Source organism: Siniperca chuatsi, linkage group LG1 (assembly GCF_020085105.1).
Source record: "Siniperca chuatsi isolate FFG_IHB_CAS linkage group LG1, ASM2008510v1, whole genome shotgun sequence".
Lineage (NCBI taxonomy): Eukaryota > Metazoa > Chordata > Actinopteri > Centrarchiformes > Sinipercidae > Siniperca > Siniperca chuatsi.
The window spans coordinates 30627151-30646516 of NC_058042.1; the positions used below are offsets into that span (position 1 = coordinate 30627151).

The 19366-nt window shown below is 39.5% G+C and overlaps 1 protein-coding gene across 3 annotated transcripts in view; it reads right to left on the reverse strand.

Moving 5' to 3' along the window:
• The window catches only part of cdh8 (cadherin 8), a 93537-nt gene that overhangs the window by 10980 nt on the left and 63191 nt on the right, over window positions 1-19366 (reverse strand). For 2 of the 3 annotated variants that reach the window (XM_044200753.1, XM_044200744.1), the window contains exons 5-7: window positions 15830-15997; window positions 15372-15559; window positions 6839-7086 (exon numbers count right to left, since the gene is read on the reverse strand). In XM_044200753.1, the coding sequence (XP_044056688.1) occupies window positions 6839-7086; window positions 15372-15559; window positions 15830-15997 (604 nt within the window). Of the gene's footprint in view, window positions 1-481; window positions 839-6838; window positions 7087-15371; window positions 15560-15829; window positions 15998-19366 lie in introns of those variants that run through there. The other variant, XM_044200763.1, reaches the window with a different exon arrangement.

Sequence of the window (19366 nt, forward strand, 5' to 3'; positions counted from 1 at the left end):
AAAGAGAATTTTCCGATGCCACTTGAAGCTGTGAAATCGCTCTTTCAAGTAGCGACGCGCGCAGCGCCAATTCTTGGGACAAGCCCACACAAAACTGACTGAAAAAGAATCTGTCATTATGGGTCATCTTTGGTTTCACATGTTTCATTTGCCGTTATGTGTGACTGTCATAAACATCTTACTCAACCAAAACGCAAGGCTGCTGTGATTCACGTGAGCTAATTACACCGTGTACTGCACAAGTGTTTCCATACCTCCAGAACAAACTGTCCCTTTCTCTCCGTGTCTCACTCGCACATCTTCGCTCACAATCTCTTCCCCCTCTTACTCACTAACAATCAGAAAGTTTTGTGGGTTTTTTTTTTCTTCCTTTTCCATCCAGCTGGGTCTCGAAGCTTTTCCTAATCCAATCCCCCTATCCAATTCTTTGCAGACCCCTTCCCCACACAGACATCCCTTGGCCACCAGGCGCCCTGCTCACCCTGTCTCCCTTCCTTCCTAACCCTGGGTCTTGTACCATCTCGCAGAGGAACCGCTCATCCCTATCAGTCCAGACCTGTTGGCAGGAACCCTACAGTGTTTGTATGAGAGAAAAGAGAGAGGGAGGAAGGAAGGGACACAGAGGGATGGAAAGAGAAATAGAGAAAGTGCACCAGAAAAAGCCAAAGACAAAGTCACAACAACAACAATTTATATGAAGGAGGATGCTGCTTATACAAGAATGGAAATCAAATAAATAAACCACTGGCCCAGATTCCAATTGTTGGGGAGATGTACCGAGCCGTGACATTTCCATTTTTGAGATGAAATGGTTTAAAATCCTCTAGACGCCGGGCTGGGAGAGGTCCATGAGGACCCCCCCCCCACATCCCCCGCTCTCTCTTTCTCTCTTGCCCTGCAGACGCAGAGCACTTTCAAGACAGGCAGACAGCAGCAAGCCACCTGGGAGCAGCCTCTCTCCTGCAGACTGAGTGGATCCCAGTCAAACTCTGACAGCCTCACGTGGAAGCGAGGAGACAGACCCTGAAATGTTCTGCCACCTGTCACTCAAACTGACAACATGATGTGAAAAGAATTAAAAGCAAATAAAAAAATGATATCCGGCGTCATATGTGCGCAGTTTTCTCGAGTGTGATGTGTGCAAATGCGCGTGCGTCTGTGTATCGCCTCGTTTCAGCTTTGCTTTACTTTTCACAGGCCTTTAAATGACATTGGGCTGACCTCAGTCTAATAGTTTGAGACTGTTTGTGCCAAATATTTTGTGGTTATGAGATTATGTAGTTATACGCTAATCAAAATTCATCAGTGTGATGGAAGCTGTTCTGTGCATAAAAAAGCTAAGTTGTAATCAGTGAGCGCATTGTTCTTTTTTTTCATTCATTTATGGTCCTTTGGTGCATTGAGGTGGCGTCTCTGCAGGGCATTTCTCACGGATAACCTGTCAGTCAAAACCAGTATGGCCAGGACTTCTCTGTTAGAGTTTCTGTGGGTGGCAATCTTTTATCTCTTTAGCCACGTTAGCTATCATTACTCAAGCTAACTACCCAGTGATTTTTCTTTGCCATCGCTTGATGTGTGTCAAACAATTATCTCCAGGAAAATTGTACCACACGCTGGGCAACAAGTGTAAAAGCTTCATCAGCTAAATGTACGATAATAACTGCTAATGTGCTGGATCAGTATGTAACACGTACGACGTAGCAACACAGACTTTTAGATCATAAAATACTCTTTAATGTCAAATTTAATGTTAAAATTTAGAGCAAAAATCTAAAATCAAAATGTTTTACTGATCTTGAAACCTCAGTGATGAGCCAAGGTGGGAACACAGCAACATACTCACTGTGGCAATCCACAACATCTGCCACCATCTAACCCTGAGCAGTGATCATGTTGCTATAGTATGGGTTCTTCATCACAATGAGATGGTACAAAGTGACATTGATTAAATCTAACAGTGAATTAACCAAGAAATAAGAGACACTACGGTTTTTTTTGAAAATAGGCGCAAATAGTGCAGTTGCTAGCGCATTTAGATTTATTTATCAAATTGAACCCCAGTTGTATGTATGTATATGTATGTAAGGGAAATAAATGTAAGGCACTTTGGACAAAAGTGGCACTCCACTCCAATTTTACAAATTAAGTTCAGTTTATAACCCATGAGAAATACTACTCAGCCTGTGGAAACAGATGTATAATGTCTTCTGTTGGGGTGGGGGGAGCTCTCCAGAAGTCTGAGAAAATAACCCTCATGACATCCTCAGGGTTAGCGGGATTATAAGTAAGGATATCTCAGTCTCTGCTAATTCAGTTTTGACCATTCTTTTTTAATGTATCTCTTGTTAGTCCCCCAAATTTATGCAAGTGCCATACTAAATCGCTGGAGTACCCCTTTAATGTCAAAAATAAAACCCTCTATTTGTGCCTGTCCCTTAAATCCCTTAAAGTGAGACTATGTAACTTTTGATTAACATCAGCCACTGTGGCCACAAGTGACAATTAGATGATATTAATAAATGCTAAGCATTGTGTAACAGTAGCATAAGTACAGAAGAGTTATGAAGCCAGGAAACTGAAATTTCAGTTGCACAGCAATTTCTATCTAAAGTTTGCTAACATTAGTTAACATTAACCACCGTAAGCTCCTGGTCATTCCAGACAAAGCAAGGTTGTATTAGTAAAACTCCTGAGTGTATTTCATTGATTAATGGTGTGTTTTATTGCTTGTGAATTCAAACTTTCATTTGTAAGAGGGAGACTGTATTTTTTCTTTGTTCAAAAGACACATAGTTTCACCTTAAATTTGGTTATTAAAGAATTGTGACCATCTGAGTGATTATAGCATATTACAGTTGAAAAATAAGCTATGTAATGACACCACTGCGTCTGAATGAACTCAAAAGTATTCTTTGCCATTTCTGTGCTTCAATTTCTTGTTACTTATCAGCCAACATGTACTCTCATACTAATATATAGTATATGTCATAAGTTAAATGACAGATATACTAATACAATATTGGCCATGCCTACTGCAAGGTGTGCATCATCACAAAATTACAGGCCTAAAGGTTAAGCAGTCAAGGAAAGGTTTCTGCGTATGTGTGTGTGTATGTGTGCTCAGTAGGTGCTGGGTTTTATCTCTGTTAGAGTGCAAGTGTGTGCATCTGAGTGACCGAGTGCCTGCAAGTTGGAAAGAGAAGGGGTTTCCGCAGAGAACAAAATGCCTCTGTGACATTCCTGCTTGTTATTAGGTCAGTAATTCCACTGGGAGGATCACAGATGTAGAACTAATTTTTGCCGTCCCCTGAATGCTGACCAGTTGTGTTTTAACACTACATTTTATTCAGGTTGGATCCCAGGCCCTTTTTACCAGGAAGGTGATTTTCCTTGCGAGTCCAAAGTAAATCATAAATAACAAAATATATAAAAACTAAAAATCCACCCTGCGTACCAGGCCTTCCTGACATTAAATTTCCATTCATTTTAAAATCAACTCTTTTACATGACTGCGTGTATTATTGTATGCAGGATGTCAGCTGTGCTAAAACAACATAAGGAAGCCTGCAGAAAGAGACAAGCTTTACAGAATTCCATTATGTTCCTTCAATTTCCCTCAACAATAAAAGAAAAAAAAGAAGAAAAGGAGAATGAAGACAAAAAATGTTAACCAAATATCCAAAAGCAGATTTTGGCAATGCTTGTCATGGTATCAGTACTCTGGAATAAAATACAGTAACAGCTATTCTATGAAATCCAGCAGTTTGTGTCAGACAGCCATAGTGACTGCCAGATGTCACATTGCTTTTTATTTGTGATCAGTCAGGTAGAAAACAACAGAGCACAGGCTACAGAGAGAAGAGAGGATTTTTTCATGGAGTGCACCTGAAATGTTGTTGGTTGGATGCATTAAGTACAGCTAAGGGGTTGTTTGTCTCCTGAGTGCAGAGGACATGGCAGCCCACCTGAGCACTCGCCTCAAGTGGTTTAGATTCAGACTGGTTTAGTCTGGTCCGGCTGGAGGGGGGACTGAGACGGAGAGTGATTTTAATCAGAGGGGTCGACTCGAGAGCTCGTTCAGATGGTGGTCCACACTCATGCTGCTTTTACTGCTGCCACTCCTCCACTATAAATCCACCTTCACTAGCTACAGCTTACTTTTAGGGAGCTCATTCTCTTATCAATTTCTTGAAGCAGGAAGTTAAAGAATAAGAGACTAAGAGGGAGAGAAGAAGAGACAGAAGGGAGGAAGGAGGAGAACTGTAGGCTGATAAGTGTAATTTATGAGAAATTCAAGTGCAAAGACCAACAAGCTGCATGTGTTACAAATGATACATTCACTATTGTTTTCACAAGAATACTTGTGAGACTTGACTACTTATGTATTTTAAATCACTTTCACAGTTGAAAAATAAAGTTGTTATACCATAATAGCCCTGTCCATGTCTGTTTTCTTCACCATTAGGATAAGTCGATCGGCAGAAAAATAATCTGCAGCTATTTTGACAATTTGATTAAGCCATTTTTGAATCAAAAACTCGAACAATTCTCTGCTTCCAGCTTCTACAGAGTGATGATTTACTGCTTTTCTCTGTTTTATATCATTGTAAACTGAATTGCTTTGGGCTTTGGACTGTTGCTTGGACAAAACAAGACATTTGATGCCACCTTGGACTAGGAAATTGTGACAGGCATTTTTCGGTTTTCTGATGTTTTAGAGACCAAATGATTAATCGATTAATCAAAAAATAATAATTGGCAGATTAATCAATAATGAAAACAATTGTTACTTGCAGCCCTGTGTGCCCTTCAAACTAACTAATTATATGGCTTATTGTCTAGTGAGGCTTTCTCCAGATTTCCCATTATTTTGAACATACTTCTGATCTTGTAAAAGGCATTATTTAGGTTACAGCCTTCTGTCAGCCAGTATATCTGGAAGGATTAAAATCTTCTGCACTGTAATCATTCTATCAGCCCAAAGCTCAGAGTTACAGGCTAATACACACCCTGGCTGGAAGTAAAATCAAGTGGTCTTTGGTGAGGGTGATGCATCATATTAAGCCCTCCATGACAATAGTTTGTTTCATCTCGTCCCCCACAAAGAAAACACTTGAAATCTGTGATAGATCAGGCTCGTCTTGAAGATTTGCAGGGGGGGTAAAAATGTACATTTGGACTTCAAATAAAATCACATGTTGAGGTACAGCAATTTGTTGTGACAAAATGCAAACTGGCAAGAAAATGCCCCCCGATGATCAGTGGCTTTACAGGAGTTGGCAGATGATTAATGCAGTATTCTATTAGCCACTTACGGCTTCTTCTTCTTTCTCTCTGAGATAAAATTGAAAATTTGAAAATGAGCTTTTTTTAAAAATCTAACAGCTCTTGAGAACATTTTCAAAAGGCTCTATTCTGTTTCCCTGACTGCAGTGGATTTTTTTTTTTTGGCTTGACAGTCACACAAAGCCCTTGAGCAACAATCCATTCTGAAAATAACCACTTCTCCACAAAATTGTAAAATTGGTGATTAAAAGCATAATGAACACTGTGAGTGTAAGTGAATGACCTCAGGACAAAATAAAAAAGAAAGAAAGAGAGAAATAGACTGCAAAAAGACAAATGACCTGGTGCATAAAGATGGCAGCCTGTGACTCAGTTCGCACTGCATCATGCTCAAAACATTTAACAAGTGCCAAGACAGGATGTTGATATCTGGACAGTTTCATAGCAGCAAATGTGTGAAGAGATCACGTCAGCAGAGCGCTTCCATTTGCATGCACACTCATTCATTATTTAGTAAATGTTTCTTTCAATAATGATGCACTAAATGGGCGAATAGCAAGACAGTAGGCAAACAACTCGCTATAAATACTGCACATAATTCAGAAGAAAACGCTATTTTGAAATGATTAAATTCAATGATACACTGGACTTCTATACACTTAAGATGTAAAACAAAATCACTATTTTACAAAACTAGTAACCTTGTATCGCTATCTCCCTCTAACAGCATAAAACACAGACTTGCGCACAGCAGCACCATGACACGAAATACTGACAGAGAGAGGTAAAAGATGTCATTATACATAAAATATACTTCTCTTTTTACCAGGGGAGGGACATCATGCAACCTCAGGGCTCAATTCCTCCTGGCAATCTCATCACTAAACATGAGGATGCCACCAGAAAAGGAAAAAAAAAAAAAAAAAAATAATGAACCGGCCCTGCTCTATAGCCTCAGCCAATCTATGAAACCCAGCCTGCTCACTGCTCGCCATGCAATTACACACAACCTGTTGAGTGTTGTTCCGGGAATGCGGTCAGCAAGTCGCTGGAGAATTAATGAAATGCCAAGATGGAGGGAGAGAAATTGCCTGTATAACCTATCCTCAAGGTGCCCTTGTGGTATTTCCAAGAATAAGTCACACAAGAGGAGAATAGTGCAGGGCTGGTCACACATCACACTGAAAGAGAAATTTGTGCTGTCTTCAACTTAAAATCTTCCCTTTTTTTGTACATCTGTGGAAATGAGAACAATCAGTGAATTGCTTCCTCACTGCCAACGACGCTACCACAGTCTCCAAAGGTCACAGGCATGAAAAGATTTAATTGCATGCCTCAGTGTCAACCCTTTTATTAAAACAACTCATTATAGCCTGAAAAGACTCATTTGTTAACCTCTGCTCTCCATCACTTCATGAAGTTACACTAAAGAGTTTTTTTTCTTTTTCAAGTTGTGTTACTGTATTGCTCTGGTCAGTCAATAGCAAATGGTTGAGCTGTAAAGGTTGAGGTTTTCTCAGGAGCTCACTGTTTACTGCAGCCACTATCTTACCTGACGAGGCTCCCAGTAGCGTCCGGATCCCTGGCGGTGACTGTCCCTATGACCGTGTTGATGGGGGCGTTTTCATTCACTTCCAGTAAGTACATTGGCTTGGAGAAAACAGGAGGTTCATCTGAGTCTTCAACCACAATCTTAACTGTAGCTGTATCTTTGAAGGGCCCACCGCTGCTGGGCTCAGAGCGGATGTTGGTGGCTTCAACTTTCAGGGTGTAGGCTCTCTTGCTCTCGTGGTCTAAAGGCTGTAGGGAGGATAAAAAGAAGAGAAGTGGTCAAGGGCTGCTTCATTGCCAGGATAACAGAGGTGTTATCCTGCTTCCTTACCTGTCCAAATCGCACATGTAACAGCCTGAATAGAAAAACTGTAGACCGGCTACAGACTACAGGCTTTTAACCAGAGTAAACAGGTTTGATCACTGGTTTAAGCCTCTTGACACTGGCTTCCAGTACATCTTAGAAGTGATTTTAAGGTGCTTTTAATTACTTACAAATCACTTAATGGTCTGACTCTTCAGTATGTCTCAGATCTTTTATCCCCGTACGACCCTGCTCGCACCTCGAGATCCTCTGGCAGGGGACTTTTATGTGTTCCAGACTCTAGGCTGAATACTAAGGGGTACAAAGTTTTTGAAATTAGAGCCCCGAGAACTCCCTGCCCGAGGAAATACGTCAGTGGCTTCTTTTAAATCTAAGCTTAAAACTTACTTTTATTGCACCGCTTTCCCTGATTTTATCTGATTCTAGCTTTTATTATTGCTGTGTGACTTTGCAACTTTGTTGTGTTAAGTTCGTTTAATATTTTATTCTATTACTGCTGTGTTTTATTTGTTTTTTTGTTGTGTTTTATGTGTTCTTTGCTTGCTATGTGAAGCACTTTGTAACTATGTTTTCACAAGTGCTATTTAAATAAAGATATTATAAAATACATTACTCAAGTACCAACTTGTATTTTGGTGTTTTTCTACTACTTATGTTCAAAAACATTTACCTGGCAACTATACCTTTCAGATTCAAATTTTACGTAATAACATACTGTATGATCAACTTATAATAATTTGCATTGTTGTAGATTAAAGGGGCACTCCACGAATTTTACACATCACGTTCAGTTTACCCGTCACAAGAAGTCTGTGAAATATATAGCATAATGTATTCTGTGGCTCTGGAGGGAGCGCTCCAATGTCTGAAAAAAACCCTGATCCTGTCATGGCTGTTACAAGTACAAGAGTCAGACAGCAGAAAGCCTGCTTTACAAAATGGTCTTTGAAAGATGCTATCGAGTTTCATTATAGGGAATGTAGTTCAGTGTTTTTGGAGCTTGACCCATAGTAGGGACCAAAGTAGGGATCTTGGTTTTCTACTGCTTAGATTTTGACATTTAAAAAAAAAAATCTGTATGTTGAGTCCTCCGACTTTATGAAAGTGCAATACTTGGCTAGGGTACCATTTTAAACTACCCAACATTATATAACAAAAGTTACCACGCTTCATCCAGCTAAAACATTACAATCACTACCACAATCTAAAAATGCTTCCTATTCCGCTTTTGATACTTTAGGTACTGTACATATTGCTGAAAATGCTTCTGTATTATATTTAAAACAATTGGGAACAGAGGACTTCTTGTGGCATTGCTTCTTTTTTTTCAAGTTACATAAGTATCTGAGTTTGTCTTTCACTACTATTAAAATCATATTTCCTTTTTCCTTAATTTAAACATCATGAGCCATACTGTATTGAGAGGCATGCATCTTCACAAAGATGCTACACTGAGAAATTAGCATTTACAGTAATGTGAATTGATTGCGTGATTGGCTAGAATTCTAACTTATAGTCCCCTGGTGTAGATTTGAAAATGTCTAACTTTGGCTCCCCCAGTGGTAGCATTCAAAAAGACACTGCTGCTACCCCATCACTCCACATTCTAAGGGACTGAGCTGAGCTCTGAGCTGAGTGAGCATCCATACTGTTAACGACTGTCATTTTTCTACTAAAAAGATCTATGCCATCATAATCATTTAAAAGAAGCTGCAATCAGATAAAATTACACACACAGGGGGCTTCAATCTGAAGAGATAGAGTTTGTGAGTGACTGTGATAATGTCTGCGTTATCTGTCTATTGCAGATCAAATGTATTTGATCATCATTTTGATTTAAATCAACAGAACTGTAATTTTCAGAGTTGCACAACCTGGAAATATTTTCCAACCTTTATCGGCATGAAAGAACACAAATCTCCCTGCTAATGTTCTCAGTACCGCAGATTATTAGAGCTTACATACTGCTATCACAACCAGATCACATAAAAGAAATAAGGAACAGGTGCTTATTCAAGACCATCAGCAAAAGGTGTAATTTCCCTAAGAGGAATAAAAACATTTTGTACAGAACATGTCATTGTGTGACACATATCTGTTTAATCGCTATTTCCATTTGCTATACAGTATTTCCTTTACAGATGGCTCTTCATTAATTTTTAAAAGAAAGAGGAGAGTCACAATTCTACTCTCTTGGCATCTCTGAGGACACCCCAGACTGTCACAATTTCATTCTGAATCACCTCTGGTCGAATAATGGGATCAAGTCACTTCCACGCTCCATAACCAGGATTTATAGGGAAATCAAAACTGGGCCTTGCCGCTTGAGGGGATAGGAGCTGGCTTGGGGAGAGAGGAGGACTAAGAAGATGGAAATGAACAAAACGAGAAATGTATTCAGTTAGAGAAAGCGGGAGAGAGTGAGAGGAATTGTCCCTGAGGTCAGCCAGGGCCAGTGCTAAGAGCTCTGGGGGTCGGTGGGTGGAGGGGTGTCTGGGGGTCCAGCTGTGTGACAGTAACAGCAGCCGGGGGGGACGGGGGAGGCGACCCGGGGCTTTGACTTTTACACTCCTACACTCCTGGCATCAGGGCACTAGTAGACAGACCAAAGCCCCTGAAGCCTCTCCAAGCCCCACTCAGAGAAGCTATTTGGAACACTTTCATTATTAACCTCCCCTTCTTCTTCTCCTCCTCCACCTCCTCACTCCTGACACCCAACCCCCCCTCCATTCCTTCCTTTTCGCTCTCTCTGATCCTACCGTCTGTGCTGAGAAAGTACATAGTGTGGCTGGACCACAAACCAATGGATTACACTTTAATTCAGAGGGTAGTGGAGTAAGAGCCTGTATATTGTGGCTGGATAGTGAAAATGATTATATGGAAATGGAGCGAGGAGAAGTTTTAATGTGAATTATTATTTGCAAGTCATTTAGTGGTACAAACATCAACAGTTTTTTCTTGGCACTTTACTATAATGTAATAATTGTTTTTTTTTAAGTATGTAATTTCAAACTTTTATTTCACAACTGTATTCTTAAACCGGTCACTACAGTTACATCCGAATATTGTAATTCTAGCCATTCAGTAGGCTTATTGACATGAACCAACACTGGGCATGAGCTACTGGAAATTGTACAAAATCACGCGTATGGAGAGAAACATTAAATTGCACTGACATATTAAAACACACTGCATTTTTTTTTTTTTTTTTTTGCCACTTTAGGGGCAACAGCATGCGCTTTGGCATTAGCATCCATTTGGAGTCATGTTGTGGCAACCTGATGAATGTAAGTCCAACATTCACTCCCCTTTGTTTTGTTCTCCCCCAAATCCTGAGAACAATTATCCGTCTCTCTGGCTGCTAAATGAAAGGTTGTGGGCCGTAAAACAATGAGCTAAAAGATGCTAAAACGCTCCATAGCTGAGGAGAAATTCAGAGTCGGAATGCTAAATCCGCGTGGGTTGGTCACAATGAGCGACCACTTTCACATTACACATAGTCATTTGATCAGTTGTTAATATAAAAATATATAGATTAATGGAGCTTTAAGAGTACTATTGTTTTTGGTGAGCTGCTTTTCACCTTTACATAAGTAATATAGCACATATAGTACTCCACATTAAATTCATCCAAGAAAATTGGCTCACGTTGCTTTGCTTCTCCATATCAAAATATGTCAGTATTATTCCCACTTGACAGCATGTAGAAACAACTTATTATATTTGTTTCCAGTGTCCTAACAAATAGGGGAAAGGAGAGAGGGGACTCTCACTTTTGCTGGCATATTTAATTACACCAAACCCACTATGGTTTGAGGAAAAAAATAGCAGTAAACAGCTATACTGATTAGCCTAGTTAAGTTTGATTCAATATGTTCAATATCAAGTACAAAATCAAAAAAAGCACTTAAGCAAGCTGCTCTTTTAAATACTGTATAATATCCTACCCATGGAATCAGAATCCAAGTCATATTTTGACCCGTTCAAATTATTAATTCAATAAACGCACACAGCGCTTTGACTGAGTAATCCAGGGAGAGACACTTTGATTTTTATTAGTATGCATGGTGGTACTGTTGTGCAGCTACTGTTGATTATTAAGAGATTCATGAGTGCAAAAGGAAAACAGTAGAGGTATGTAGCAGACATTTAGGAGTCAAGGTTGCAGAGCCAGTTTACATTCTTACATATTCCTGGTAAACAACATGGCTCAACTGAATGAGGCTAAATTTCTAAAATGGGGGTCAGCAGACTTACGCTCAGCAGCAAAGAGACGCCCCCTCACCGTCGTGTCCCACCCCACAACCCTACTGTGTCATTTTTTTTGGTCTCTCTCAAGAGTTAGCATCAAATCAGTATGTACACACAGGCCATTTAGAGACTTCAAAGTTCAGCGTCGGCTGCAGGGGTGAAAGCTCAGCATCCCACTAACATCCCTCGACAGGCCTGGGGGCTGGCAGATAAAAAGCTTAAAACCCAAACAGCAAAGGATCTCTCCCCTGGTTTGTGCCTCTCCAGCCTCAGTTAGATCAATGCTTTTTAACCTTGCCACAAATAATGTTAAATAATTTGAATTCCACGTTAGATGTCAGTTTATGGACCCATACAGCTGTTGACAGAGACAGTGTTGGGGAAAAAATATACGCTGAACCTTTTATTCTGTCACCCTGGTTGGAGGATAACACTGGTGAGCACACAGAACAAAAGAGCAAAAGCATAACGACTGTTTCTTTTAACTCATCTCAACTTGAGACGCTGCCATCTGGAGGGATGCAAAAACAGTGAGTGTGAAAATGCCTTGCTATTTTCCCAACACATTATCATCTATCTTGCTTTAGTGATGTAGGCAACCAACACAGGACCACAGAGAGAGAAAGCTGAGCAGACATGGGGGAGAGCGAGGCTCTCCGCGGGACATGGAAGTGGAGGTTGCCTAAAAGACTAACACATTTGACATTTGCTTTGTCAACAGTTAGAGATTTTATGACTTTGTGTCGAGTTTGTTCTCCAGCTCTGATGTTTTCTTTAGTGGCAGTGAATTGTAGTCCCGGCAGATTGCTTTAGCTCTTATACATTCCACCTCTCAAGCAGTTCATTGTTCACACTTTGACAAAGTCACACCACATGTCCTTGGGGTAATGTCATTTTACATCACAACACAATGGCATTCCACATTTGAGTGATGTATAGCTTTACTGAACCAACCATGACTCAAGACTTAAGAACACCCATCCATCAATCATGTGTATGATTCAGTATATGCAAACATCCTTTACCAACCAGAGCATCTACAGACTTAAGACTGTAGAATACATACATATATAAATAGCATGTGCTTTGATATCTTTGATGCCATGTGTTCGAATCTCTGTTTGATTTTCCACAGATGTCTTTGAGATACGGCTGCGCCTAAACTTGCTTGCAGGTCACGAGGTTATTAAAATGCAATTGCGGTTTTCGAGTGAAAATTTCACACATTCCGTATTGAGCAAAAAAAATGGGGTTGGGTGCTTTAAATGTCTACAAGCAAGCAATGATATCCAGGCTCAAAACTCTGCAGCTTTTATCCTGGAGGAAATATTCATACTGCATTTGTACGGCATATCTAGAAACGTATTACATTGTTTGAAAATCAATGAGATCCTGGGATACCATCAACAGCAAAGCATGTGTCAGCCTCGGCCGTACTTCGAGATTAGTTGACGATTACAATGTTGATGTGAACACTTGCTTCAAACATCATCACATTGTACCATGCCATTATACTGTACGCGAAGTGTTTGCCTCAAGGTTAGAGATTCAGATTTTGTTTCAGGAATCTCGCTAGCTTGCTTTCCTCAGGACCATACACCTGGGAATATTTTGACGAACAAGTTTAATGAGCATTGTCTTTTCTTCTCTGAACAACTACTGCTAATGTTCTCTGGGCAAGGCAATTAAACAGCAAATGCTTCACTGAAGTTGCTTTGGGGCTGCGGTAGAAGACTGCAGCTCTCACGTGTAGATGTGTTAGCATTGCAAAGCAACGGGCAATTTTATGTTCAGTCCATCTGCTCTTATGCTGATGGTAAAAAAAAAAGTAATTCAGACCTCAAACCACAGATGTGCTATATTTGCTCGGATGTACACACACACAGAAAGTCCAGCTAGAAAACTCGTAGTTTACTTAAAAGCAAAAACCATGTGAAAGTGATATCTGAGTTCATTGTTGTTCACTATTTCATAGATTTTTTAGAATAGAAGAAAAACAGGTTTTAGCAATATATACCAAAAAGCAAATGCTCCTTTAGCCTCCAAGATTCTCAGAGGGGAGGCCCCAATGTTAATATTTAATGTCATACTTTTGAGTGAACCCTTTTCTCAAAATAACAAACTTAAAAAATGAATGCAGTTCTTGCCCTTACCTGTATAGTTTGTATTGAATTTCAAAATAAATAAATAAATAAATGTATTTTTGTTTTTGTCTTTGTTTGAATTTAACCTCTTTTCTAGAGATCCAGGGCTCAGCCCTGACATCTTTGAATGAAGAGAGATATTGCAATATAAATAATTGCTACATTAATGAACGATTATTATTATTATTATTATCATCACTATTATTATTATTATTACTTCTAACACACTGTTAACTGTCAAAAAACAGTTCTTGCCTCCTTTAACATACACTCCCTGGCCATTTATTTGGTACACCAACATCATTTAATGCAATCCAATATAACAGACCTGTCACAAATTCTTTAGGGAGATTATAATGTTCAGTTTTTGTTGACACTGTCAGAGAGGTGTTAATTAATTTATGTGTTTATTATTGAGGTCGTAGTTAATGGTGGTGTTGTACTGGACTGCACTATACTGAGATGTGTTTCTAATATTCTTCCCCCCTCATGTTTGGAAATGGGTTGGGCAAAACATTAGAAACACCTCACCTCACACCACTGTAAACTACAACCTCAGTAATAAACAGATAGATTAATATCACTCTGACAGTGTCAATTAAATCTGAACATCATCTTTGGAAATATAGTTGAGTTGTTGTATTTGATTGTATTAGATTTCACAGTTGTACCTAATAAAGTGGCCACTGCGGGTATATTCAGTTGGCGTTCCGTTATGGAACAATAAATTCAATAAGAAAAATCAATATAATCCAAAAAAAGCCACCAAGGCGCATACTAGAATAAGTCAAATTGGCATCAAATGCATCTGATTTTGTGGCAAATATACGATCACAAACTAAATGCTCCATCCAGTTTTGAACAAATAGCCAATCCAGCCACTCTGTGTTTGAAATAAGAGCAAATAAATCAACGGTTATTAATAGGTGCCACTGAGTGAACAAACTCGGTAACATTATGTACTGTATTAAGGCACACCTGCGGGGCTCTGTCAGCTGGCGGCACTCGTTATTGTTTGAGATCCGGGGGAGGGGGCGAGTCAGGCGGTCTGCAGGTTGGACTCAGACCGGGCAGGATAACTGTAGCCTGTGGCAACTTCAAAACTTCTGGATCATCATTATCATCATTACCAGGGACAAAGTGGCATCAGTTCCGTTCTTCAGAGACATATTAATGTCCAGGACTTGCTTTCGTATCAGTCTATAATCAGTCTGCACGTTCATGTAGACACACAATGCGTGCGCACACAAAATGTGCTGTAATAGTATGGTGAAGTACACAATTTGAGTGAACACTTTTTAAAGCTTTTACAACCTAGTCACGCGTTGTGTGTACTTTACTGGCTTCATTTAGTGGCCTGCCTGTCAGAGCACAACTAAACTCTCCTGGCTGGTGCTCCCAATATCAGTGACAGCGGCTGAGCAAAAAGACTACATAGGGGGTGTAGAACTTAGATGTTGAAGAATCTACATGTCAAATTTCATATGTATACATGAACATTTCCATGTCTAATCACTATACGAAAGTGAATTTGATGAGAGGAAGCAGTACGCTTAAGTCACACAAAACTGTCTGTATTTTCACTACGCTGTGTACGAGTTGTTGAAGCATGTTATATTATTGTGAAGTACATTTCCAGATGTGTTTTGACAGCGTTGATGTTGACTTTAATAGAATGTTAGCAAAAAAAGTGTCAGACCCAGGACACACTAGCTAGCAGCTGCTGTATTACGCAGTGTTGTGTTTGACAGTCAGAGACAGAGAGAGCATAAGGAGTTGACTTCAGCCATTTCCAGTGAGTTTCTAGGTCTTACCCTTTTCAGTCGAAGAATCCCTTCTTGTGTTTGTGTGTCTGTAATAATCTCAAACATGCCTTGGTCATCTCCCTCCACAATGTTATACGTTGACTTGGAATTCTCGCCGATGTCTCTATCATTTGCTTTCACCTTGCCACCCATTTTCCCCATCGGTAGGTCTTCAGGGATCACAAAGTCATACAAACCTGGGGAGGGATAGACATAGCTCTTTGGTTTTCAGATACGTTGATCAAATTAAACTAAATTAGGGAAGCATATTACAGTATTGCATCATCATTATACATTACAGCAGTTAGAGGAATTAGTTTCTGAGCAGGCTGTTTAATGACATTTTCAAAATAACATTTATTTTTCACAATTACATCCAATCAGAGGAGTACTTTAATTTAGAGAAGCAGTAATTTGTTTCTCCTCTTTATTCGATTTGGGATGTTTAAGGTCGCACAGTTACTTACTTTTAGAGAACTTTGGCGGATTGTCGTTGATGTCTGTTAGTGTGACGGTGACAGTCGTAGTTCCGGACAAGCCCCCCATATGACCTCCCATGTCCTTAGCCTGAATGACCACCAGGTACTCTTCTCTCATCTCCCGATCCATCCCATGGAGAGCAACTTTTATGGTCGCTGGAGGTGGAAACAGTTCATAACACATCAATGCAATTATAAACATGACTGATATACTCTGCGCATCATTTTAATGATGCTCATGCGAATACGCACCAGCAATCACAAGAAAAAGCGAGGCGGGCTGTAACCTTCACGCCCACTTTACTTCCCAGTTTGTAACGTGCATTATTGTAGACCATGACTTTACAAAACAAGGACTCCATACCGAGCAGAGGTAAAGAAATCCCTGCAGGTTTATTCTGTGTGAGTCTGTGTGAGCATGGCAAGGTGGTCATGACTGAGCCAGTCCCAGCACTGTTTGTTTTCGAATGTGTTGTTCTGCCGTCTGCAGTCATTTGTATTCTGATTGAGTGTGAATTATGCTGTCTGTCTTGTATAATCTTGAATATTGTATGCAGAATGGACCTTATTGACTCTGCCACGGCGCTGAATATAAAAAGGGCTCAGCACCGGCATATAGGGATAATCCACTCAGGAAACAGAGGCCCGCAGGATCATCAAATGAATATAAAACCCCTCATAAAAGCCAGGCTTTGGCATGACACCCTGCCTTGGTCCTGAGCTGCCTCAGACAATGAGAATATGCTTGGCTATGATGAAAAATGTGGGAGGGGTTAGGATGTTGTTTGTGCCTGCATATTCTATTCTTGAGATAGATTTTCCTTAGAGATGTAGCACAATTTCAGGGTCAGCTTTGCTTTTGGAGGTCACACACAACACTGATGATCTAAACAACTAGAGCATGTGAGGAAGAAGAGTTGGATATTAAAAATAAAACAGCTACCTAACCTCATCACCAAAGTGGCATTAAATGAAGGAGCATTGTTGTTCAGATAATTTAATAAATACAACAAATACAACAAGCGTTTGGTTTTTTTGGGGGGGGGTTTTGTTTACCATTTTGTCACTGGGGTTGGGGCATTTTTCTCTCCACCTCAAGCCAACATTGCCATCATTCTTCACAGTAATGACCGAACAAGCAACTGAATTGACAAATAGTGCATTTGGTGACCATGGGATCAGCACAACAAATCGATTTGGACCAGTTGCTCACATTAGTGCCATAGACTAGTACTCCCAGACCCAAGACCATATGTTTACTTTCACATAATATGTCTCAACCGATTGATTTATACAGACGTTTCTGTACACCAAGTGTGATGTCTGTGTTTGACCCTTGTTTTTTTGTTGAAATTGGCTTACTGAAGTAATTGTTTTTGGAGCTGAAGAAAAATGATTAAAAGTTAGCGCTCAGCTTCAATCGGTAATGTTAAAAACCACAAAACAAGCCAGAAATCTCAGACTCAGACCTGAATTTCAACAGGCACATTAAGATAACCTGAAGAATATATCAAGAATTAAAGGTTCAGTGTGTAATATTTATGGGGCTCTTTTTGTAGAATATGGCGTTAATATTCATAAGTATGTTTCATTACTGTATAATCACCTGAAAATTGTTACCTTAGAACAAGCCCTTTATATCTATAGAGGGAGCGGGTCCCCTTCCACGGAGGTCGCCATGTTGAACCGCCATGTTGAACCGCCATGTTTCTACAGTAGCCCAGAACAGACAAACCAAACGCTGGCTCTAGATAGGGTCGTTGGCGTCTTTCGCGAGTTTCGAGACAAACTTGGAAGGGGAGGGTGAGCAGTATTCAACTGGTTGCAATCTGCATTTTCACCGCTAGATGCCACTAAATCCTACACTGCTCCTTTAGAGGACTTATGTCTCAGCAGGATTTGGAAAAACTTGTACATCCATTTTTCTTCAGTCAACTCGACTACTGTAACGGTGTCTTTACAGATCGATCAGACAGCTGCGGCTGATTCAGAACGCTGCTGCTCGTGTCCTCACTAAGACCAAGAAAGTGGATCACATCAGTCCAGTTCTGAGGTCTTTACACTGGCTTCCTGTCTGTCAAATAACTGATTTTAAAATACTGCTGTTGGTTTATAAAGCACTGAATGGTTTAGGGCTAAAGCACATTTCTGATCTTCTGCTACACTACAAACCATCCAGACCTCTCAGGTTGTCTGGGACAGGTCTGCTTTCTGTCCCCAGAGTCAAAACTAAACCTGGAGAAGCAGCTTTCAGTTTGTATGCACCATATATCTGGAACAAACTCCCAGAAAACTGCAGGTCTGCTGCAACTCTCAGTTCTTTAAAATCAAGGCTGAAGACTTTCTGTTTGCCGCTGCCTTTTATGAAATCAAATTTGAGGCGTTTGATTAATATCTTACACTGCACTCTAACGTTTACTCTCCTGTTTTATCTTGTTTTTATTGTCTAATTCTTTTTAAGTGTAAACAAATGTCTTTTTATATTGCCCTATGTTGCTTTTATGTTTTATGTAAAGCACTTTGAATTGCCTTGTTGTTGAAATGTGTACAAATAAACTTGCCTTGCCTTACTTCCTCATTGTTTGGAGTCCTACAGGCCCCACTGCTATATGTGTAAAAATAACAATAATAATTGCAATATTAACCTTTTTTGTCCTTTATATACTTTTTTCCCCGTTTCTTCTGAACTTATTAGAAACCAATGTTTACTGTAGACAAGGATTAAAGTGGTAACCTTTTCACTTTGCTACAAACTGGGCTTGTTCTGTAGATTCAATTAGATGATAAAATATGGAATGGAATGACCATAAAGCACTGATATTTGACCAGAGAAGTAAGTCTTTCATGTTTAATATGTTATATTAGCTATAAACAAACAAATATATATATATATATATATATATATATATATATATATATATATATATATATATATATATATATTATTTTGTTTGCCAAAAGTCATTCACTGACAAAGAAATGTAAAGTACTGTATATTATCTTACATGGTGATGTTAATTATGTTTGGGGTAAATTAGACAACAAACAAACTGTTATAAATCTCCAATAACAGCAATCCAAATAGACTTATTTTGGATTTGGGATCACAGCACAGCAGAAGAACATCCACTGTATTTAACCAGATTTTACAGCTGAGGTCTCTGACACCCGTACACAACTAATGTGACATTTTCTGCAGTGAACTTTTTTAAACACGTCATCAGTTCAAAATCAGGTGTTTCAAGCAACTGTCCCAGTTACATTTACGAAAAGTCATTCAATATCAAGGTGATAAAACTATTTAAGTGTGTTTTTTTTTTTTTTTTTTTTTAGCTCATTGAGGCCTGGGTTGTCCTGAGCCTCAAACAGAACATTAGGGGTTAAGATTTTGTTTTCAGAGGATGTTCAATTACAAGATGCTCAATTTTTACACACAAGTTATCTTTGAATATTACATACATAAATAGATGCTGGGACCAGGGGCACAGTATTGTGAATGCAGTAATAGGTATGTAATCCCACAAC